The 25,319-nt window shown below is 40.8% G+C and overlaps 1 protein-coding gene, 1 long non-coding RNA gene and 1 pseudogene across 9 annotated transcripts in view; 1 reads left to right on the forward strand and 2 right to left on the reverse strand.

Moving 5' to 3' along the window:
• NR1H4 (nuclear receptor subfamily 1 group H member 4) overlaps nt 1-18,446 on the forward strand; it is a 110,954-nt gene extending 92,508 nt beyond the window's left edge. For all 8 annotated transcript variants that reach the window (XM_035699359.2, XM_035699356.2, XM_035699358.2 and 5 more), the window contains 3 exons: nt 1,701-1,847; nt 16,135-16,248; nt 17,840-18,446. In XM_035699359.2, the coding sequence (XP_035555252.1) occupies nt 1,701-1,847; nt 16,135-16,248; nt 17,840-18,078 (500 nt within the window). In that variant the 3' untranslated portion in view covers nt 18,079-18,446. The remainder of the gene's footprint in view (nt 1-1,700; nt 1,848-16,134; nt 16,249-17,839) is intronic.
• Nucleotides 1,281-24,762, reverse strand: LOC125752130 (uncharacterized). The gene is made up of 2 exons (XR_007402272.1): nt 24,405-24,762; nt 1,281-1,819 (listed from the first exon to the last, which is right to left on the reverse strand). It is a non-coding gene; the product is annotated as an uncharacterized LOC125752130 (long non-coding RNA).
• LOC112654378 (protein lin-28 homolog A-like) lies at nt 11,009-13,033 on the reverse strand (annotated as a pseudogene).
• Nucleotides 24,763-25,319: the final 557 nt, after the last annotated feature.

Consider the following 25,319-nt stretch of genomic DNA (forward strand, 5'->3'; position numbering starts at 1 on the left):
GACTAGGTCCTGAGGGGAGGAAAGAGTACAATTAATATCTGTTTAATGAGTAAAGCAAAAGCACCTGGCTAGCTCACTTGAGACGGCGTGTGACTCTTAACCTTGGCATTGTGAGTTCAAGCCCCACATTAGGAGCAGAGATTACTTAAAAATAAGTAAATTTTTAAAAAATGAAGAAAGCAGAAGGGAAAAAAAGTAAAATACAGAAGGAAAGAAAAGATCCAAAACTCATGAAAAATAAATTTTAATAATGGTAACAATATAGTTAAATTAATATCTTAAAAATAATAATGGAAATATTATTATAAATAGTAATAATAATTTATTATTGATATTATTGATGGAATATCAATAATGAAAAGGTGTTTGTGAGAGATGAATCATTTCATTCTGCAGTTGGTGGAACATACGCAGTGCGAGGCACTGTCCAGGGTGCTGGAGACTCTGCAAGGAATGGCTCCTGCCCTCAAAGGAGCTCTTAGATTCACTAAGAATGATCCTTAATCCTCAGCATTACTCTCTTCTCTAAACTCCTCTTGTTACTTGATACTTTTCTAAGCCATTTGGACCCTGATGGCATTAGTTTATTCTTACATGTGTTGTGTGTGTGTGTGTGTGTAGATGTGCGTAGGAGCTTGTGTTTGTTTCCCATGTATTCAGTTATCCATTTATTCAACACTTAATGCTTGGATATCAATTATGTGCCAGGCACTGGGGATACAAAAGTGAACAAAATGGCAAAGTCTCTGCCCTCAAGAAGTTTGTACTCTATTAGAGGTGGCAGACAATTGACAAATATGCAAATAAATTTATTATGTCAGGTAGTGGTAAATTGTATGAATAAAAAATAAAGGAGGTAGGAACCAGTGAGTTCTGGGGTGTATTATTTTAGTCAGGTCATCTTGAAGCAGAGACCTGCATACAATGGGAGAATGAGACATGGGGATAGCTGGGGAAGAGTATACCCCTGAAGCAAAGCAAGCCTATATGTTCACAGCAGCACCAGAGGTCAGTGTGGCTAGAGCACAATGAGTGAGGGGAAGGAGGAGGAAGCAATCATGTCAGGGAGGCTTCTGGGACAAGATTATAAGCCAGGGAAAAGAATTTAGATTTTCCAAATGGGGTTATATTCCTTTAGGTTATCAATTTGTTCCCATATATCTCTGATATTTTCTACCCTGCATGGTACAGCAATGAGTTCAAAGCAGATATCTCAACATGACTTTGATTTTTTTTTTCAAATGCCCCCATTCTCCAAATTGACTAAAGAGTCAGCCAAGTAATGTCTGGATACATGTAAAGATTTTTATTCTTGTTTGTGGATGCTTCCATTCTATAGAGTTGACCCTGTGACATCAGATGTGACTAATATAATGGCTCAAAGAGAATCTGATTTCTTCTAATTTCTGAGGGTTGCTTCATCTGCATCAGCCTGTTCTGCCATGATATGTATTTTTGGTGTGGATCTGCCATTCTTTTTTAACCAACTTGTTCGACAAATCCTACTCATTAAAAATAAAAGTCAGCTTCTGTTTGGGAGAGAACAATAGATAATGACCCAGCCTGACTACCCAATTTTAAAACAATTATAAAATCACTTTATGGAAATGCTTTATCAATGGGGATGATAGCGATGATGAAATATTGCTATATGGCATTCACAATTTTTTGATATTGATTTGATTATCATCTTCATCCAGGATTTCAGACTTTGGACCACGAAGATCAGATTGCTTTGCTGAAAGGGTCTGCAGTTGAAGCTATGTTCCTCCGTTCAGCTGAGATTTTCAATAAAAAACTTCCAGCTGGACATGCTGACCTATTGGAAGAAAGAATTCGGAAGAGTGGTAAGTGATTTGGTTAGTGATAAAGAGTTTGCCACTCCAAGTTAGAATTTGTACATCCCATGAAGGCAGGCTTCTTGCCTATCCTATGCAAAGTTAAATGCCCATTGTGACTAGTATGGATGAATGGCTCTAAAAAGATATGTGTTAAATAGGTGGTGCTTTCAGAGGGTTGTATTAGCAAAATACTAAAAATACTCTTTGCCCTATATTAAGGACCAAAGGAGTAAATTTTTAAAAGTTTGGAAAACTAGTCTGATAAAAAAAACATAGCATACAGGAGCTGGGATTATCAGTCCAGAAGAAAGATTCATTTGTTCCAAAACCCTCATGTATGAATGACTATGGATCAAACTATTATCCATCTCTATTCAAAGCAAAATAAAAGAATTATTAGTAGCAATATTTATACATCCCTTACTAGGTTTTAGACACTGTTCTAAATACTTTACATATAGGATTTCATCAAATCCTTGCAAAGTCCTACGAAATAAGTACTATTATTGTTCAAATTTAATAGACAAGGAAACTGACACAGAGAATGGTTAATAACTTTCCCAGAGACTTACAGAAAACCTGATTTCGAGCCTTGTGTCTAAACCACTATGCTATACTGCCTCTCAAGAGACAAAATGAAATAATAGTATGAGTTGAACTTCTTGTGGAGGAATACTGTGACAGAAAGGGCTAAGAAAAAAAAAAAAGAAAGAAAAAGCTAAGAGACATTGGGATAAATTTCCAGGAACTCTGTGCAATTTATTTTAAAAGAGTCTTAAAATAGGGTAAGTTTTAATTTTTCTGAGATACTTTATATATGGATTGGGAAGGAAGGGATGAATGAGATGAAATGATGTCTCAAGATCCTTTCTTTCCAAAGTATTATCCTTTTACGAGTGACTAGAACAAGTGTAAGTACTTATAAAATCAGTTCTGCATTTGTGATATAAGAAAAATAATTGAAAAATTGGAAGTTATATTGTAAAAGCAGCCATCCTGTAGTCATTGTGTTTTCTTCTCCAACACTGAAAGCATAATTATCATCATTGGCAGATTTAAAGAATACACATTTTAAGAAGATGAATCATGCCTGTATATCCATTGATTTATTAGCTTAAAATATATTTAAGGGCAAGGTACTGTGGAGGCAGTGAAGCAAGGAACCAGGCATCTTCTTTCCCCTAGGCAGCTTACAGTCTATTAGGAAGACATGAACTATATATAGAGAGTTATAATAAAATGTAGAAGAGAATGAGATAGGAGTGACTTCTACTTGGTAGGGCTCTGGGAAGATTTCACTGGCAAGCTAAGCCTTGATGACACTACATGTGGATATTCAGGGTGGAGGTTCAAGAGGGAAGGACCAGCAGAAACAAAGGACTGAGGCAAGAAAGCTTAGGTTATACACATAGAAGAATGAATAGTTGAGTTTGATTGGATTAAGGGTTACATCAAAGGGAAATAGAAAACTTTTAAGAGTTAGAATCAAATAACTGAGGGTCTTGAATGTTAGGCTAAAGGCTTTATTCTTTATTTTCTAAGAAAGAGGAAGACATTGAAGAATTTTAAGCAGGGGAGGAAAAACATCAACCATGCTCTACAAATCTTTATTTTCCCAAGATACTTTATATATGGATTGGGAAGGGAGGGATGAATGAGAGAAGAAATGATGTCTCCAGATCCTTTCTTTCCAAAGTATTATCCTTTACAAGCGACTAGAACAAATGTAATGCAATGTTAGGATAGTTAGGGTGGGAAATACCTCTTAAGAGGCAGGAGGTTTCAAGAATGCGCTCCCAGAAGAAATGGAGAGAAGGGAAAGGATCTGAGAAACATATTGTTGGAGAATTTCACCCTTTGAAAGACAGTATATTATAAAGAGATAGGGATTCTGGTGCTGGGCAGATTTTATTTTACATGTGCTGGAATGTATACAGTGTGTGTGCATGCGCGTGTGTGTGTGCATGTGTGTGTGTGTTTTAATCTGTTTGTCCAGCCATCCAGGAGGCTGGGGGTAAGAGAGAAGAAGGGTTGGCTCAGGTAACCTCTAAGGTACCTCCAGTTCTATAAGTCTCACTGCTTGTCTTCTCTTAACTAACCAATTTTTCTGACTGCTGGTTTAGCCAGTCATTTGGGCAACTACTTGAATATCTTGAATTTTTAAAAATTGTAATAAGAACACTTAATTAACATGAGATCTACCCTATTAGCAAAATTGTAAGTGTGTAATACAGTAGTGTTGCCTCTTGGTACAATGTAGTATAGCCAATATCATCTTGCTTAACTGAAAATGTATGCCCATTGCCTAAAAGGGAGAAATGAGTAATACTTTTTTACATTTTATTTATTTAATCATGAGAGACACACAGAGAGAGGCAGAGACACAGGCAGAGGGAGAAGCAGGCTCCCAGTGGGACCCAGGGATCATCACCTGAGCTGAAGTCAGTCGCTCAACCACTGAGCCACCCAGGCATCCCAAGAAATGAGTTATTAATCAATGGGCACAAATAAGGAGATCTTTCTATTCAACAAATATACACTGAATACGTGCTTTGTGCCTAACTGTGTATAATTATTGAGGGTATGGACATGAAGAAATATAGTCTTTGTCCTCTGGGGGCCTACAGACTAATGGGGAAGATGTATAAGCAAAGGATTCTAAAACAATATGCAGTGTAACTGCACGAGGGACGTGTATACAAAATGAAATTGAGGCAGAAAGATGCACTTGCCTTCCCTGAATCTCCTTGGTGAGTCAAAAAGACTTACAAAGTTGACAAGTGAATCATGGAGAATAGTTTAGAACTTGTCAAGCCACAAAAGTCTGAGAAAGGCATTCCAAGAGATATAGCCATTAAATTATAATAATATAGAAATTGCAAGTGCAAAGATATGGACGTGTGAAAAAGCACCCATGTATAAGGACTCACGAATACTTTGATATTGCTGAAAAATAGTATCTATGAAGGTGAAATGTGGTAACTGCTAGATTCTTAAGGACATTGAACACCACGAAAATAGTTTAATGTCATTCTTATATCATGAAGTGTCTTCATAATGTTTTGAACAGATGTAACACGACCACAGCAGCACTGTAGAAAGATCTTTCAAGCAGTAATATGAAGGAAGTTTTTGAGGGATTGAGACAGGAAGCAGGTCTCTATAAAGAGATCAATGCCCTAACTAGGTGAGAAATGGTGAGAGTCTTACAGATTAAAAATAGGCAATAAAAAAGAAAAAAAACCCCACCTTGCTTAATTAACAGATTTCAGAACTTGTGATTTTTCAAGTTTCAGAAAAGTTCAAGGATGAGGTTTTGTAGAATGTGAACTGTACAAATAAATATGCATGCCTCTAGTTCATAAATAGATTACTTTACCCAAACATCAACCACATATTGTGACAATGAAAACCATCCAAACTCGCATGCTGCTTCGTATTTTATTATCTATAATGATGCTTCTTCCATTTATTAATATTTATGAATTTGTTTCTCCCAGTGGATTTTCAGACCATTGCCTCTGCCACACACCACATAAAAACCTGAACTCACAAGATGACCTTTCAGAATAACTTTTTATTCTTATGCAAATATAACACACTCTTCTTTCGAGTTTACATTTAATTCTAGAGAAACGTTAACATCTCAGTTGCCCCGCCTATGCCTGCAGAACTCTTTAAAGAATATAATGTGAAATTTCCTTGCTTGTTCTTCAAATTCATACTCTTTTGTTTGCTATTATTAAATTCCAATTACATAAACAAAAGTACTATCTCCTGAGATACATTTACTTAATGAGGGTTATAGTGTTTATTTATGTTAATTGAGGCTTCAGAACATTTATATCTGACATAACCCATAGTCAGGTTGTTTCTATGTGATTCTAGTCCTTCAATTACATTATTCCTAAAGTAGTATTATGCAAACTAGGTTTTAAAGCTGAAATATTCATTAAAAATAGGAATAATCATATGATAAAATATGACAGGGCTGACATTGCTAACGTTGAATGAGTTTACATTTTAACATTAAGGAACTGAGCAGTAACTTTTCACAGAACAGTGCAACTTGTTCTATTAACTTCAAATATAAGTATCTCTGAAATTGATGGTATTCTTTGGCCATTTTTTAATTCCCATAACAGACATACATGAAATACTCAACTCATTTGTCTTTCTCAGGATGGCAATATGTCTTGCGATTTTGCAATGGTTTACTTTTGTACACCTCATCATGTCCGTATTCTCAGTGGTCCCTAAAGGTGGGTGTTAGGCTCCTATTATATAGATGAAGAAACAGGCTTAGAGAAGCTAACTGGCCTGCCCAGTGTCACACTGCTAATCAGCAGATTGCCAGGAGATGAAAGCAGGTGATCCAACTCAAAGCATAGTGCTCTTTCTGTATAATGCACCCGTCACTCCCCAAGGTCTAATATTTGCTCTACCATAGGTTCATAGGAATGCAGACCTACCAAAACACGATTCCTGCCCTTTGGCTGAGAAAGAATGTGTAAGGAACAGGTAGGGACTTGAAGTTGGCTTTAAGTAAATGGTAAAGTGAGTGGAATCGGGCGAAGGTGTCAGAGAAATGAGTGAACCTTATCAGCGTGATGGAGTTGTGGCTAGTTTATAGTCACATAGTAAAGTGTGCTCTGTGCAGGATACTGTGCCTGTTTTTCTGCTCTTTGAATACACATGATTTCATTGGTTTAGCTTTGGCAACAAATGAAAACAATTGTAAGAACTAACTTTTCTAAAGAAGCTGATGGAGGCTGATTATCAGTAAAGATACTAACCATGGAAAAAGGGTTGGAAATGTTAAGAACGAAAAAACCCAGAATATTTATAAGAAAAGTAAATGTCAAAATTTAGAGTTCTTAAACCTCATTTAGTTTTTCAAAGTGATTGTGTAGTAATTTTGGCATGGACAAATTTGGGGTTCAAAGTGTACAAAAAAAGCCTTTTTTAAAAAAATAAGAGAAAATAATAAATTAATATATGAGTTAGCATTTTCACTGGCTCTTAGCTCTATTCCCTAAGCCTTTTATACTTGTCCAGTATTGGACATTATGTGTTTATTTATGTATCTGCTTCTATTAATCTGTTTACTGCTAGAAGGTTATTCCCAACGTTATCACAGTGCCCGGCATACATGTGGTATACGAAAATTGGTGAATTGTGTTGGGATGAATCTGGAACTTGATGGTCCAAACCCTAAGCACCAGAGAGATCTAATTTAGCAGCTAACCTTTAGCCACTAGGACTAATGGGAAGCATGTTATTTATTAAATATTTCCAATTAAATATCTTATATTGAAAGTAGTTACTTTTTGAATTGTTAATTTGTTGGCCACTTTTTAATTAGGGCCCAATGTATGGCACAAATGCCTCGCTGGATAGAATTTAGCAGTTGAAATAGAGGTAGGGTCCAATCTCTTAACACCATGGGAATGATTCCATGGTCTTAATGGCATCCCTTGCCCCATCATGTCTCAGAACTATGTCACCTTCACTGCAAGGAACTAGCAAAACTGAATGTTGCCCAATTTAACAGACATTTGAGAATCTCTGCCATGCCATGGGCAGGATGCTAGTTACAGAGGATACAGAGATGAATGAGAAACCTCTATGGAGCACCCCTGAGTGGTCAGGCAGTGTGTCAGGCATTGGGAATACAGCATTGGTTCCTGTTCTCATAGAATTTTTTCTGACATTTCACACTCTATTGGGAAGGAGAGATTATGAATTGTGACGGATGCAATAGAAATGAACCTGGAGAAGAAAGCAACTGATTCTGCTTTACTATGACAGGGAAAGCTCTACAGAGGAAGCAAAATTTGAATGCCACCTTGAAACATGAGTGATGTGTCCCAGCCTCACAGGAATCCTGCCTTACATTTCAGGCAAAAAAGCATGAAGACATTAAAAATGTATCTTATTTGTCAGAGGAACTATCTGTTAGGATAGTCTTGGCTGATGATAACAGAAAATCCGATTTAACATGGCCTAAAAATAGTAAGGACATTAGTTCAAATGAGGAACCCAGAGGAACGGTGGCAGGGGAACTGGTTAATTAGGGAGCTCAACACTTTATCAGAAAGACAAATCTTTTTCAAATTTGGGCTGTACTATCCTTGATGTATTGGCTTTACCCTCCGGCTGATTGTCTTCCTGGCCAGCTCGTTTCCAGGCAGCAAAAAACGGCCAAGGGGAAAAGAAACTTAATAAGGAAACACAATGACCTCTTCGTGAATATAGGCCTCTTTCTTGAGAGCTCCGGGAGTAGACTCCACTTCGTCTCATTGGCTAGAATTGTACTGTTGCTGACTACCCCAACCTCTGACAAGGAAGATGAGGCCAACAGTGGCCGGGTCCTGGGCTGGAGCTTCAGTCTGCCTCTGCCATAGTACATGGCCGTGGGGGTGGGGAGGGGGTAGGAGAAGGTAGATGAGTGGTGTGGACAGTGATCCGAATCGGCTTCAGGAGCCAAGAGTTGCTGTTGTTAGCTCCTAAAGAAACTACTGGCATGGAGGGAGCTCAGTTAGAAAGGAAAGCAGAAGGCAAACATTGCTCTGTAGGCCATGTCAGAGACATAGACCATAACGTCCATGCTATGGGGTGCTGTCATTTCTAGAAAGTTGTCAAATTTACATGGTTTTGAGCAAAAAGCAACATTTTAATTTTAATTTTATTTTTTAAAAAGATTTTATTTATTTATTCATGAGAGACACAGAGAGAGAGGCAGAGACATAGGCAGAGGGAGAAGCAGTCTCTATGCAGGGATCCCAATGTGGGACTTGATCCCAGGACTCCGGGATCATGCCCTGAGCCAAAGGCAGACGGTCAACCTCTGAGCCACCCAGGCATTCCCAGAAAGCATCATTTTTAAATAAGATTCTTGGCCTCTCTTGATCCCATCAACTATAATACATCATATAGAGGTATTTAAAATTCCAGGAATTGTGTCTTTTACAATAGGTATTCTTGTATCACACACACATCCCTCTGCTTTATTTTTGTTCCCAAAAAACTTGGAAGTTCGTTAGAAGTAAGTGACATTTACATTCAAAATAACTTAAAATAGCATAAGAGTTTATTCTAGCAAATAATTTTTCTCCCAAAGAATATTTCTGATTATTGAACAATTAATGTATCAATTACATACCTCTTTTTTTAAAAAAGGAAAAACAGAGAAGTAGAAACATACTTTTTAAAAAGAACTTTGCCGCAGTCGTCTTTATTGTTAAGTTAGAAAATAGCCCCCCCGTGTGGCCAAAAGTCAGCTATTGGGCACAAGAGAAAAAAAGAAAAAGAAACTCAGCAATCTCCAGAAAGGAGGAGGCAAGAAAACAAGAAGAGATTGCCCCTTTGGAATGATATTATTGTTACATTTCTTAGGTTAGAAGTTGCTGGTCCATAAACACTTAAGACACTCTTTTGTTGACCGTTCTGTGGTTAATTCTCATTATTAACTCCAATTATAAAAGCAGATTTATATTTGATCCATGCTGTAGGAAATTCAAAAAAAATTTTTCAGTACCAATAAGTTTTTATTCATTGTATTTTTCCAAGGTAAAGAGAGAAGGGAGAAGGGTCAGCATGTGTGTTACAAGACAATAGCAAGTGAGAAAGGAAGTACCCAGCACAGCAACATCAACCATCAAATAAACACTCCCCAGAGATGGAGTCACTAAAGCCCAAGAGGGCTCAGTCTCTTGCAGTTTAGAAATGAGGGGAAGGAATCAGGTTAAGAATAGAGGTAAAGCTTTCCTACCACCCACCTCGACCCCAATAAGTTCAAGATTTCACACAAAGCTTTGGTTTCTAGCAGTAAATATGAGTTAACATTCATCCGTCTCCTATTAAACAATCTTGCGGCCACGTTGACAGAAGTTTCTTGTACCTGCATAAAAGTTCCTTAGTGACTTGGATATACATTCATCTTCCTTTCTTGGTCTCCTGACCCTACTTTCTACATTCAAGTCCCCTCTCATTGCTTCTGCTTCCCTCTCCCTCAGACTGGAGAGATTAAAATAGGTTTGTTCCATCCAAATACAAGTGTATTAGTATGAATCACATCAAAGAATGGTCTTGACACAGGAGATTGGGAACAAGGGAGGAAGTGTTCTTTGCTTCTTCAGAATGTGAAATTTGTATGTGTGGGGCCTTTTCTTGGGAGGGGGGATGGGAGAGAGGTAAAGTAGGAGTCAAGTTTTTAGGACAGAAGATCTGGCTCAAAAAAGGAAATACGGGAAGGGAACACAAAAGGATAGTCCAAGGCGGCCACACTTCAAGAGGGGTCACCAAGCTATGTTCCAGTGTCTTTTCCTGGTGCAGAACCTTTTGTCAAAGATGATTTGGCTATTTTTATCAATATAAAAAGAAGTTTGTAAACAATAAAACCCCAGAAGAACATGGAGAAGACCAACACATTATATGTACACAAACCAGGCCACCCAATCAGCTATTCATGAAGATCGACAAAACCCAGACAAGGGATCCCTGGGTGGCGCAGCGGTTTGGCGCCTGCCTTTGGCCCAGGGCGCGATCCCGGAGACCCGGGATCGAATCCCACATCGGGCTCCCGGTGCATGGAGCCTGCTTCTCCCTCTGCCTGTGTCTCTGCCTCTCTCTCTCTCTCTGTGACTATCATAAATAAATTAAAAAAAAAAAAAACCCAGACAAATACAGTCACTAGAGGGGGCAGCAAGCAGGGGAGACAAGAACCCAGGATCAGACGCATATCACTCAATGTGTTCTATTGCATCTGCCCCATTTCAACACAGTGAGGTAGGTTTGTGGTGATCTCACAGCATATTAAATAAAACCTTCTTTTATCCTTTAGCTACCATGACACTAATCACCACTGCAGCAGGGCAAGACACTGGCTCTAGGCACTGCCATGGCTTATGGTCTCCCTGGAAGCCAACAAGAAAAGCCCAGAATTTATAAAGGTTAAGAAAGTTAGCCTTTGCTTCATACACCCCATCTCTGGGCAGCTCAAGATGGGTTCTAGAGTTACTATTCTTTTTTTTTAATATTTTATTTATTTATTCATGAGAGGCTCAGAGAGAGAGAAGCAGAGACACAACACAGGCAGAAGGAGAAGCAGGCTCCATGCAGGGAGCCCGACATGGGACTCGATCCTGGGTCTCCAGGATCCCACCCTGGGCCGAAGGCAGTGCTAAACTGCTGAGCCACTGGGGCTGCCCTAGAGTTATTATTCTTAAACCTATCCTTACCAACTCATCTTTAAAACATGTGCGCACATGCACACACACACACACACACACACACACACACATGCACACCCTGTTGTGCATGGTATGCCTAGCCCAATCCAGCAAAGGATGGATCTGGTATGTAAAATGAGTCCAGTGCCCTGAGATTAGAAGTCTGGAACAGGAATCCTTTATTACACGTATAGACAACCCTCGACTAATCCTGGCTTCCCCTCCACACCTTTCAGCTGGTGTGGCCTCTCCTAATGTTACTTCCTATACCAGCTTTTCCTGTTCAGACCAATTTCCAATCTTCCAGTAGAAGGAGATCAAGTCATGGGGCAACTGAGTTAAAACCTCTTCTCCTATGGAACACTGAAGGTAGGGGTTTCAAGAGAACACTATGGCAGAAAAGCCAGCTCTAATTGGCAAAAATGAGGTAGTTCAATAGGCTATGCACTCCAGATAGTTGTTCTCCCTGGTGATAAAACAAAAAAGTGTTCCTGCTGTGAGACCTGGAGCTGCTGCTGACTTATCCCTGAGATTGCTCATGTACCTGAGAACACAGTGTAGGAATGAGGTCCTTAAGATTAAAATACACAAAAATACAAAAACCAGAATATTCATATTATGAAAGAAAAAAGTTAAAATGCACAAGATACATCATTTGCACACAGCTAGTACAGTTGGCATCCTGGAGAAAGTGGGGCCCAAGGTGCGGTTGTCTAAGGGAACAAATAAAATCCTATCGGCCCAGGATGGGGTGGGATTAAGCTTGGGAGCAGGAGGTCTGTCGCTATTCCCCCAACAATCCCTGTGGCTACTGTCACAACCCATTGCTTGGGACAGTCTTCAGTACCCTATCCCAAGAGTGGATTATGAGACAAGATGTGGGAAAACCCTGCCTTACCCCTTAGAGATTCCCTCTCCACAGAATATAGTGGTTTGTGGGTTGAGCCCATCAATCTGGTCTTATGCTTTATCTCTACACTCTGGCTTGGGAAAAATTATTATTACATGTCCTTTTTTGAAAGGAGAACAACTTCCCTATCCAGGCCACTTTCAAAAGCTGGAGATCTGAGGGTGGAGACTCAGGTAAAGCACATGGGGAGGGATTTTCTCCAGACCCTCACAGGCATTTGGATAGAGCATGGTTGTAGTTCATTTGCCTCACCCCTTCTCCTCTACCCTGCCAAGAGGGAAGTGGGGGTGATGCTGTGGGACCCCGGCCTGAGATACATGGCAGAGCCAGCTGCCCCCTACCCACCTTGTCCCCACTTTCTCCACTCTTTCCCCCAAACTTCCTGATCACAAAGGAATTGCCCCCACCCACTGTAGCTCAATTCTGGGCCTCTGGGAGTAGGGCAGGGCTATGGATCCCTTCTTCTTCTTCCTCCTGAAAGTAGGCTGGCTTTCCCCGCGAGCTGAGGGCCTGCTGGGCCTTCAGTGGACACGAGGCCACCATATGGCTGAAGCTCTGGCACAAGTGGCCTTTCTTGGGCTGGGGTGGCAGCTTGCGTTCCTTGGATGGTGGTCTAGACCTCCACAGTAGCACCTGTCTCCCTTTGATCTGCGCTTCTGCATGTTCCTCCCTTTGGACTGCCTCTCACTCCCAATACAAATACTGCAGCAGGCCCGGTGACCCAGATAGATTCTAAGCCTTCAGCAGACTCCTGAAGGTGAACTACACCGCCTCACCCTCCGGAAGCCCTCCATGTGCAGCTTGCTCTGGTGCACAAAGACATCCACCGGGAGGGTCAAGCACGTCCCCCTCGCGGGTGGTCATGGACAGGAAGCCGAACCCCATGCGCACATTGAGCCACTTACAGATGCTGGCACCACACAGGAGCAGCGGCCTCCTCTGGTGCCTTGGCCCAGCCACCTGCAAACTGCTGGTTTGCCACAGAGCCCATGGTAATCAGCTGAACCCGTGGCCCCGGGCCCCTGGTGGGGTGGCTGCTGGCCCCAGAGAAGTCTGGAGGCAAAAGGAAGGAAATTCAAATTTTAGAAAAATGTCTGTGACTTAAAATTCTATGATTTTCCACATTTTCACTTTATTCACTGTCAGCTTGTACAACATGTACAACACGAACAATTGTAACAAATTTCTTTACCTCATTTTTTTCCTGTAATTAGATAGCTAACAGAGGTGACATTTTTGGAAGGTTAATGGGGATTTAGAAAGACAAGATAGGAAATTAGGTAGTCAAAGATGATTTATAAAAATTAAATATTTTCAAATCAACCACTTTTAGTATTATCACCAAATCTTTGTTTACCATTTTAAAAAATAGTGTAGTTGTGAGTTATTATTTCAGGTAGCCACAAATGACGGATGCCATTTTTCTTTTTTAAAGTAAAAAAGAGGGCAGCCCGGGTGGCTCAGTGGTTTAGCGCCGCCTTCACCCCAGGGCATGATCCTGGAGACCCAGGCTTGAGTCCCACGTCGGGCTCCCTCCATGGAGCCTGCTTCTTCCTCTGTCTGTGTCTCTGCCTCTCTCTCTCTCTCTCTCTCTCTCTCTGTGTGTGTGGCTCTCATGAATAAATAAATAAAATCTTTAAAAAAAATAAATTGAAAAATATTTCAATTTATATATAAAAAAATAAATTGAAAAATATTTCAATATATATATCTAAAATATAGATCTTAGTTTTAGCTTTAATACCTAGAAAAATCCTGAAGCAAATCACTGATCAACCAATTTGTATTCATCTCTGGGGAAGTGCAGAGGGTAAAAACAAAACAAAAATGTAGCTTTGTAAATACGCAAGTAAGTGACCTTAATCTAACTAAAATTAAAATGAACTGAGTTAAAAATGAACTCATGAACTAAAATTGATCCAATTTCCTGAATAACAATAATAGTATTTGTCCTAACATTTACTGAGAGTTTGCTATCAAACTCTATCATGGCATCATGCTAAGCACTCCGTAGATATCATATGATGCCATTGCTATAATTCACATTTCACAGATGAAGAAACCACGGTTCATGGAGTTTACGTTCGTCAAGTCATAGGTCAGGTTTCAAACTCAGAGCTGGCTCCCTAACTCTTAACCTCCCTGTTTTCTGGAAACCAGGACTGGTATTCCCAGGCCCACATACTTCAACCTTCGGCATTTTAAATTCATATCTAGTTTGGTCATGGGTATTCGGTTCAATCTGTGGAAGCTGGAATCTTCCATGTGACGTAATATCCAAGTTGCTTAACAAAGACGCCGTTGTGAAGAGAGCCCACTGGGGTCAATGGAAGAATCAAAAGTCAAAGGGGAAGAAAAATGTGATATTTAAACTAAAGAGAGGAAGGCCAGGGACTCGGTTTGGGAAAGCTCTTTAGACTATTCTAAATCTAAGGATTCAGACTTTCTGATTCTGTGAAGCACATTAGATGATAATCATGCTCCTTAGTGTCCGGAATCCAACTGTATTCTAGTTTGGTTTGGCCAAAGCTGTCTGGCTCTAGGTCTGATTTGGAACGGAAGAGAACAGTCTATATATTGTGGACCAATTCTGGGAAATTCATGTTCATCTTAATTCATCCATAAGTCACATCATTGTCTTTTTCTTTTTTTCTTTTTTTCTTTTTATTTTTTTAATTCCCATGGTTTTTTTCTCCTCTTCCTCGTTCTCCTTTTTTTTCTCTGTAATTCCCCAGTCGAAGCTCTTCTGGATGGGAGCCATGCACAGAACAGGCACAAAATTAATACTTGTTGAATGAATGGAGGAAGTGACACAAAGGCATCTTCAATTATGAAGAGGTACAAGCTAGATCAAGGAGGCGGAGGACGTTCTAAGGAGAGACAATACAAAAACTGGGCAGTGTGGATTATTTAGGGAGCTCCCAGTAGCTGGACAAGGCTGTGTGATAGAAATGTCGTGCAGCCTAGTGACAGCCGGGAGCCAGGACTCTCGAGCCTGCTAGCTGTGGTTTGAATCCTGCCTCCATCTCTCACCAACTGTGTGTCTTGGGGCAAATTATATGACTTCTCAGTACCTACCTTATGGGGTATTAGGCTCGGAATTCTAGCATAATGGCTGGGAAATAGTGCCTAATACACGATGAGTGCTTAAAGCACGTGGATCCTACTATTACCATGTAGGTGAGTAGCAGGTGGTGGGATCGGCAGGGGACAGGGCCTGGAGTTTCCCATGTAAAAAGAGAACACTTATAACAAAAGCAACAGAGACTTTTTGAAAGTTTATAAGAACTGGGGGAAACAGGGTGTGATTTGAATTTTGTGATTCTGGGACTGAAGATAGAAGGATTGGCGGGCAGGCAGTTGCCAGAATCCAGATGAAAAGAAATAAGGATTTAAACTAAGTCAATTCCAGGTGTTGTGAAGAGGAGAGGGAGCACCCAATAAGGCAGCAGGTCAAGTCCTAGGACTTGGCACCTGCCTGAGTTAGAGAGACGGCCGAGTGTCAGGTGTCAGGCCAGGGCAGCTGGGTGAGGATATTAGTCACTGAGAAGGGGGAGACCAAGAAAGGGACGGATTTGGAAGAAGATGAGGAGTTTAGTTGTGTACGTGGTTATTTTTGATTTTGGACATAACAACTTTGAAGAGAAGGGCCAGGTACCAATGCCCTGGTAGGCAGCAGAACTGTGAGAGGAACCCTAGCTGATGTATTAAGTGGAGACATTTATACCTTTGCGCTTAACATCAATAACTTTTTGGTTGGTTGTTTAAAATGCTACCTCTACCTTGATTATAGATATTTATACTAAAAAGATTAACCAAACCCTATGTAAAGAATGGTGAAGTTGAGAGGGTTTTTGGGGGGCAATTTGAGAACAGTATCATTTATTATCAGGCCATAGTGACCCAACCAAAGGCACTGCTGAAATCAGGGATGCACAAGTCACTAAGGAGGTGATATTCTGAGGATTTTGTTAACTGACCTTCTTTGATATGACCTGCCTTTGACTAGACACATGATATATAGTAATTACCTGTTCATTTTGTGTAATCCTAACCCGTGTGTGTATGTACAGTGTGTTCGTAGCTTTACACTCTTTCGTCATCTGAAAATTGTCTTATGCCTCTGCAATTTGTCATCTCTTCCCCATAGGTATCTCAGATGAGTACATAACGCCCATGTTTAGTTTTTATAAAAGTGTTGCCGAACTGAAAATGACGCAAGAAGAGTATGCTCTGCTTACAGCAATCGTCATCCTCTCTCCAGGTAATTTCGTTGCCGTGTTTTAATTTTTATGCCATTCGTTTATTCTGCTTCCTCCCCAGTATGACAGTAATAACATTTCTTAGAGAAGATCTGAACGACAAAGAGGCAGAAAGAAACTGGGAAACGGCCCTATAATCCCACCCCTCCTGGGAGATCATTGTTAAAATTTCAATGCAGTTCTTCTCAGCCCTTTTCCCTAAACATCGCACTCATGCACTGAATAATTGCGTTTTGAGTACCTACTATGCACTGAACATGGTTCCAGATGTTGGGGGAGACAGCAATAAAGAAATGGGCCGGAGATGGCTGCGTGGGGCTTGCATTCCACTGGGGTGAGAAAGGCAATAAATGAGGAAGCAAAAATACTTTTTCAGGAGGTGGTAATGCTAAAAAATATATATAAAGATGAGGATATAAGGAAAGAAAGTGGGGGCAGGGCTTTTTAAAAATATATCTTCTTTATTTATTCATGAGAAACACAGAGAGACAGAGACAAAGGCAGAGGGAGAAGCAGGCTCCCTGTGGGAAGCCCGATGTGGGACTCGATCCCAGGACCCCAGGATCATGCTCTGAGCCAAAGGCAGATGCTCAACTACTGAGCCACCCAGAGGCCCACAGAAAAGGCTTTTCTAAGGGATTGATATGTGAACAGGAAGTTAAGTGGAATCACATACTTTATAACATAATAGGGAACATACTATCTTTTTTTTTTTTAGTTTATTTTTCTATGTCATTAAAAAATTATATCAGTAATGGGGGCACCTGGGTGGCTCTTTGGTTAAGCGTCAGACTCTTGATTCGGGCTCAGGCCACAATCTCAGGGTAGTGAGATGGAGCTCGCTGTGCCCATGTGCTCTCTCTTTCAAAATGAGATTATATTAGTGAAAGTTTGTAGAATCAGGTATGCATCATGTTGATGTACAATCCTTTACACGATGGTTACCGTTTTTGGCCGTATAGGATGTTTCCATTGTGTGTGTGTGTGTGTGTGTGTGTGTGTGTGGTTTTAAACAATGTCAAAATGAACATCTCTGCACATGTATTTTTGGATTATTTTAATTATCTGAGAGTAATGCCACGTGCGTGATTTGTAAAGCATAATTTCAACATTAGCTTTAAACCATTCTTACACATAATATCGAGGCAGAAGCTAGTGGTCATTTTGTTTGTTTTACCATAAAACAAATAATTAAAGAAAACCTTTTTGGTTCTGTATACTAAAGTCCACACATACCTACCCTGTGGCCTGGCAGTTCTGCTACTTAGAATGTACCCACTAGAAGTGATGCCTACACCCACCATATGGGTCACTTTTGGGGGCACAGACTGGAAGGAGAGTTTGGGGAGTAGTAAATGTTCTATATCTTGATCTAGTTGTGATTACATGAAAATATGTGTGTGTGTGTGTGAAAATTCAGCACGTTAAAACACTTAATATATACATTTAAGAGCGCGCACTTATAAGTCGCATTGCAAGCAAGTTCTTGTTGCTATAATCATGACAAATTGATGCTCCTCAAAAACCCATTTTTTAACCCATTTAATTTTAATTCAATTTTAAAATGGAACTTTATTTTAATCCTCGACACAGACAGACAATACATCAAGGACAGGGAGGCGGTAGAGAAGCTTCAGGAACCCCTGCTCGATGTGCTACAAAAGTTGTGCAAGATTTATCAGCCTGAAAATCCTCAACATTTTGCCTGTCTCCTGGGTCGCCTGACTGAGTTGCGGACATTCAATCATCACCATGCAGAGATGCTGATGTCATGGAGAGTGAATGACCACAAGTTCACCCCGCTTCTCTGTGAAATCTGGGATGTGCAGTGAGGAGTCTGGCAGGGCAAGAGCATCCAGTGCTTCATTTTCCTCACAATATGTCTGATGTATGACTTTTTTTGTTTCATTTGTACCTGGTTTCACGCAAGAACTTTGGCGGATATTTATGCAGTGATTATGCGACTTCCAAAGTTGTAAATACTGAGCTAGATAACATTGCTTTCTCCGCATGGCATTTGACAAGGCTTCAGGGACTCTTTGGTCCAAACGGGCCGTCCTGCTCGCCTCGCTCCATTGATCATTCTGCACTTCCATCGGTTGAGATAGGGAAAACTTCATTTTGCTCTTATCTTACATCATCACGTATATTTTATCAAAGAGTTGTGTTCAATTTTGGCAATAAACTGAACATAATGGCAGTAGGCTTTTCTCTTGGAACAAAATCTGAAAAATACAGAAACTCGTTTCTTTAAATGGTGAATGACATCCTGTTGGGCTTGGCATGTGTGTGTGTGTGTGTGTGTGTGTGTGTGTGTGTGTGGTGGTGGTGGTGATGGGTAGTTTACAAAAAGATAAACTCTCACAACACAAATTTCTTTTTTTCTCATCCTAGAAGCAGCCCTGGTGAATATTCATTTATTTGTAATGGCCCTCAGATCATTTCATTTTCTTTGAAGTCAAAGAAGTAGCATTCAGAAAAGCTAATGATTCTCAAATAAAGTATTCCCTCAAGCAAACCCTTTCCAAAGTTAGGGTCTTGAAGCCGCGTTTACAAATGCAAATAACTCCAGTGATGGGATATTCCCTTTTGTCTCTTAAAAGCATTTAACTTTGGCTTCAGTGCATATAATTAATCTGTTTTTTTTTTTTTTTTGGTTTGTTTTGTTTTGCTTTTGGAAAACACTTCTACAGCTGGGTGCACAGCTGTTGTATACTTCCCCCAAACCAGGAATTAGTTCATTTCCTTCATTCATTGTTACACACTGCTGTATTCTTCTCCCCATCGTCCTTGGGTGAATACCATAAAACACCTCCTATGAGCAATGGCCTTATATATACCCCTTTCTGCTGAAGTCAGACACAATGGAGCTTGCTTAGCACACAAAAGGTTTTTCTGTATTAAAATATTAGAACAAAAAAAATTAAAAAAAAATATTAGAACCATCCTGAAGTCCTAAACACGGTGGGAAAGGGAACAAGCGGGGCTAGCATTACTTGGATTCTACTTGCTACAACAACAAGACTTGAGTCCCCACTAAGTACAAGGTCCCTCAAGGGTCACAGTCCTGGCCTGGAGGGGTTTGCAAAGAGGTGCAGAGACAAGTTCTGTGGGCTCACTGGGCAAGTCTCCTGGAGGAGGAGGAGGTGGCATTTCCTCTGGGCTTGGAAGGCTATAGCCAGGACCTCCATAGAGGCTGTGAGAGGGAACGGGATGCAAGGGTGGCAGGAGCACAAGCAGGGGCTGGTGAGGTGCAGGTGTTAAAAAGCACAAGTAATCTGGGGAGAGACAACCCTTGGCAAAACCCTTCCCAAGCCTCCATTTCACCATCTGGAAATGTAGATACCAGCGCCTAAGATCTCTAGGAATTTAGCTAATGGGTGAAAAGTGGGAAGTTGCAGGCCCCTCAAGGGAGATAGGTGGTAAGGAAAGGACACATCAGACAGGGAAGCCGGCTTCTGAATGCCTGAAGGAGGAGATTCGGTTTAGGGAACAGAATGTGGTTTGGTGTTTCCCAGATCACAGGGCATTTGTAGGGAAAGTGATGGGGAATGAGCTGAATTAAGGGGCACACTACAGACTGAACTAGGAGTTAATCACGTAGGTATGGATTCATTCATGCAGGTAAGACTTTGTAATGGCAAATAATAATGCTTACGAAAATGAATTGTGATAAAATAATACATATAGGCCCTTTGTTCCCAGTTCCTGACACAGGGCTTTCTAAAACCCTTGGAATTTCCTGATGGGGTGAAAGGAGCACCTTATATTTGTAACGAGCTGCTTTCAACCAGACCTGAGTTTATGCTAACAAGATGATGGAAGGAGGGGCTCTAGGTGCTTTAGGAAGGGTGATGATTGCTAGAAGAACCAATCATGTGATTAGAAAGCTGGCTCTTTTGGCCCTATTCCCAGACTCCGCGATGGGGAGACAATCCCAGAGGTTGAGGTCAATCACCAATGGCCACGGATTTAATCAGTCATGCCTATGTAATGGGTTTTCCATAAAAATGCCTAAATGATGCATCTAGAGAACTTCTGGGTCCATGAACACACTGAGGTGAAGAGCATGGAACACACTAGAGAGAGCACAGAAGCTCCAGGTCCTCTCCTCTACTCCCATACCTTACCCTATGCCTCTTCCATTTGGCTATTACTTACCAAGTTGTACACTTTATAATAAACCAGTAAGTAAACTGTTTTCTTTAGGTCTGCAAACCATACTAGCAAATTATAAAAATTGAGGGGGGGAGCGGGTAATTGGTAAAGATCTTATTTCCAAATAAGGTCACCTTCTGAGATTCCAGATGGACATGAATTTTGGGGGATTTATAGGGGAAGGAACACTATTCCATCCACTACATAGATATAACATTTTAGCATTAATCACAGCTGTTGTTATAAAATTTGACCTCATTGAATTACTTTCACAAAATATTTGTTCATGTAAATCTGTAACATTTCTTTAAGCTTAGTATTGTTTTTAATGCAGTAGGCTCTCAATAGGCTATCTCCTGAATGAATAGTTAATTAGGAATAAATCAAACCTTCTATTGCCCCCAAATTTTACCCAGTACTTCACACAAGGTGTGTTCATCGATTGACACTCAATAGTGTCAGAGCATTAAATGCAACAGCAGCAGCAGCCACATGATGCAGAACAATAACTAATAAACGCATTAAAAGCAAACAAAACAAAACCCAACAAACAAAAAAACCTCTAACAACTATGTTTTTTTTTTTTTAATCCAGCATTACTTAACATACGGTGTTATATGAGTTTCAGGGGTGCAATGTGGTGATTGAACACTTCTGTACACTACTCAGTGCTCCCCAAGAACAGTGTACCCTTCACCCCCACCCCCTATGTCACCCATCCCACACTCTCTCCCCTCTGGTGACTGTCAGTTTGTTCTCTATCGTTAAGAGTCTATAGTTAAAAGAGTTTTTTTGGTTTGTCTCTTTTTCTCTTTGTTTCTTAAATTCCACAAATGAGTGAAATCATAGGGTGTCTTTTCTCTGACTTATTTCACTTAGCATTATTATGCTCCCTAGCTCTATCCATATCCTTGAAAATGGCAAGATTTCATTCTTTCTTTATGCCTGAGTAATATCCCACTATACATGTATGTATGTGTGTGTGTGTATCTGCTGATAGACCCTTGGGCTGCTCCCGTATCTTGGCTGTTGTAAATAATGCTGTAATAGACTTAGGGGTGCATGTTTCTTTTTAAGTTAGTGGTTTTGTAGTCTTTGAGTAAATACCCAGCAGTGGAATTACTGGGTCATGTGGTAGTTCTATTTTTAACTTTTTGAGGAACCTCCACACTGTTTTCCACAGTAGCTGCACCAGTTTGCATCCCCACCAACCGTGCATGAGACTTCCTTTTTTCCACATCCTTGCCAACACTTGTTGCTTCTTGACTCTCTTGTGGTTCTTTCTGTATTTGACTACTTGACTTTAGCCTTTCTTTCTTTTTCTTTCTTCTTTCTTTTCTCTCTTTCTTTCTTTCTTCTTTCTTTCTTCTTTCTTTCTTTCTTCTTTCTTTCTTTCTTCTTTCTTTCTTCTTTCTTTCTTTTTTCTTTCTCCTTCCTTCCTTCCTTCCTTCCTTCCTTCCTTCCTTCCTTCCTTCCTTCCTTCCTTCCTTCCTTTCTTTCGTTATAGAGGAAGGAACTGAGGGAGAGGGAGAGGGAATCTTAAGCAGGCTCCATGCCCAGCAAAGAGATCATGACCTGAATTGAAATTGAGAGTGCTTAACCAACTGCACCCAGGTGCCCTGACTTAAGCTATTCTGACAGGTGTGTGGTGATATCTCTTTGTGGTCTTGCATTTCTCTGACGATTGGTGATGCTGAGCATCTTATCATGTTTCTGTTGGTCACCTGTACTTCTTCGGAGAAATGTCCATTCATGTCTTCTGCCCATTTTTAATCAGATTCTTTATTTTTTTGGTGTTGCATTGTAGAAGTTCTTTATATATTTTGGATACTAACCTTTATCAGACATGTCATTTACAAATATCTTCTCCCATTCTGTATGTTGCCTTTTAGTTTTGTTTCCTTTGAAGAAGCTTTTTATTTTGATGTAGTCCTAATAGTTTATTTTTGCTTTTGTTTCCCTCCCTCAGGAGACATATCTAGAAAAATGTTGGTATGGTTGATGTAAGGAAAACTACTGCCTGTGCTCTCTTCTAGAATTCTGATAGTTTCAGGTCTCACATTTAAGTCCTTAATCCACTTTTGTTTATTTTTGTCACTACAGTATGTTTTAAGCAATGCAGTTGCTTTAAAATGCAATGCAGTTTTAAGTAATTCTTTGCAGGGCTGTGAAAAAGCCAAATCATATCTCAACATCCAAGGCATATATGTTTCTGAGAGGCTCTTCTATTTGATTAGTCGGATCAATGATCATTCCAATGTAATAACTTAAAATTTAGATTTCCAAGCATGCATTTTCTTAAAGTGGGGGCACACCTTCACAATCCTGGCAAAGTCACATCTATTAGACTTTGTCACCTGATGAAAATGACGGGCAAGTCTTGCTCTGTATGTTGCAACCATGGTAATTTCCAGTAAAATAAGAACCTCTAAAGTATAGGTATTAGCCTAACCACCAATTAGAAAATCTACACATGAAAGTAGATTTCACCTCATTAGGTGGAACCCTCAATTACTAATTGTAGTGTTAAAATCAAGATAGGTAAGATGGTGAGTGCACTGAAGGAGAGGGGTACTGAGAGCTGATGTAGAAATGAGGTTCAGAAAGCAACACGAGTACTTCCTTCCTTCCTATACAGAAGGGAAAAGCAACAAGAATCAAATAATTGAGGTAGGAGTTCTCCGCCAACATACATCTCTAACCAGTCAGGGATATGGGCTTAAAGAGAGGAGATTTGTTTAGACTTTCTGATTGCAGATTAATTTTCCTCCTGTCATATCTTTATAAGGTACATAAGTTACCAAGACAAATCACATAGACAATGAGAATAAAAGGAAAGCAAGCATAAAATACCCTAAAATATGTCAAAGTTTCAGTAAATGGTTTAGAAATATTAAGTGGGATGGGGCGGTAGAGAAAGGACGCTCATGTACATATAGGAGTATAGCATACTTTCAATTTTTAATAAGTGGAATTTAAATGTTTATGCATGTAGTATGCATGTAGGAAAAAAATGTTAACTATTGGCTCATCAAACAACTCTTAAAGTTTTATAGAAAAGTGTACAGGTTCTGATATTGGTACTCAATAAATCCAATTGAAAGCTACAACTCCACTTTGAAATTTGGCTACATGAAGGAATATGACAAACTGTCCTTAGTTTTCAACAGAAATACTGTAAAACATACATTTATTTGAACAATCGGTGAAAATTGATCTATGGCAGATGGCGGGACCAAAGGGTTCTGGGAGCAACTTCAGTAAAAAAGAAGGAGCAACCATGAAAGGGTGTCAGGTTCAACTGCCAGGACATGCCAAGTTTTGGCTGACCGTCTTACAGCCTAGCCCAGAGTATAAGCTCTGTGAGAACAGGACCCTTCCTGCTGGGGCAGAGTCTGGTGCAGAGCAAGCACTCAACGATGTTTGTGAATTAACTTTTCAAATCTGTGTCTCCTGCCCCAACCAATTAAACCACTTCTGAACACCCACCCCTACCTGCATGCTCCTCTCACACTTGAGACTGAACACACCCCAAACCAAAATGCAGGTAAGTCAGCTTTCTTAGGTATCTCCAGAGACCTCTTTCTCTCCACCTCTTTTGAATTAGTTTAGGTAATTGTTGAATTTAGTTTTTGGAATTGTCACCAGTCTCATTCCATTCTTCAAAAATCCTTGAAAAAAATGTTTCCCTAAAACACACCATCCTACCACTCCTTTTTTTATAACCAATCCCAAATGATTGCAAGAAAAATTCTAAACTCTTCAGCATCTACCAGATCTTTCATCGGTGCCTACTCTTCCAGCTTGATCTATCTCTCAATCTCCAATCTTTAGTCTCTCAAAACTATTATTCCAGGAACATTTCAGGTGCTCTCATATCTCTGGAACTATGTGTTCTCTCTGCCTGGAAAGCACTCCTTATTCCCAATTATCCGTGCTCTTGTCAGATTCCTAATTATCCTTCAAAACTCTCGGTTCCTTTCAAACCTCTGACCATCACCTTCCAAGGCTGTCAGGTGTTCCTTCCTTTGCAGACCTCCATTGAGCCTTCAGGCTGCTGAGCACTTCGAAGGCAGGCACCGTCTTTTTCATTTTCGTGGAATCTTCTTCATTTTCGTTTCCACCGCAGAGCAGCAGCAGGACCCCCTCAGGGTTTTTAATGAACGAAGGAAGGAATAAACACTAGAGAGAGAACATCATTCCAGGTCAACAGAAGGTCGACCATTTTACAGATGAGAAACTGAGGCCCAGAGAGGTGAGGTGATTTCACAAAATCAAACTAAAAGGGGAAGGATCTGGGTGGGCCTTCAGGCTTTTGGCCACTGACACCCCCCCCCCCCGCCCCTTTACAAGTCACATTACACTTACAGTTATCAGGGACCTATGCACTTCTACATGGAGGTGCAGTTTCTGCTTTATCTCGGCCGTCTGGGCCAGTAAGTCTCCCTCATCAGGATGAGGTTGGTTTCTGTGTGTTTCCTGAAATCCGCGCCAGCGCCCCGTGTCCGCCCACAGCTGGGGCTGGCAGCTGCAGCCCTCCACATCTTTCAACACCGACTCCAGGAAGAGACTTCCCTCGGGAAGGGACTCCTGTGGGGTGCGTTTGTCTCCGGAAACCGGGCGCCCCCCGACAGCCAGATCTCCGGGGCTCGGGGTCGGGTCGGGGCGTGGCGGGGGCTCCCAACACATCAGGGTGAGACTCAGGGCCGCACCCTCGACCTCCACCCTGCGAGTCTGCGGGGACAAATGTCCAGGCTGTGGCGGTCGCCGGGGGGCCAGCCGGGGGGCCTCGGTCCGTGACACCGAGGAGCTACCTTGCCTTTAGGTGGAGAACGGGGCTTGGCCCCCCGACGTGAGAGACTCCGGGCGGCGGCAGGCGGGCGCCCCCGGCCCAGTGAGGTGCGCGCGGGGCTCG

Source organism: Canis lupus, chromosome 15, assembly GCF_003254725.2.
Source record: "Canis lupus dingo isolate Sandy chromosome 15, ASM325472v2, whole genome shotgun sequence".
In the NCBI taxonomy this organism is placed as follows: Eukaryota; Metazoa; Chordata; class Mammalia; order Carnivora; family Canidae; genus Canis; species Canis lupus.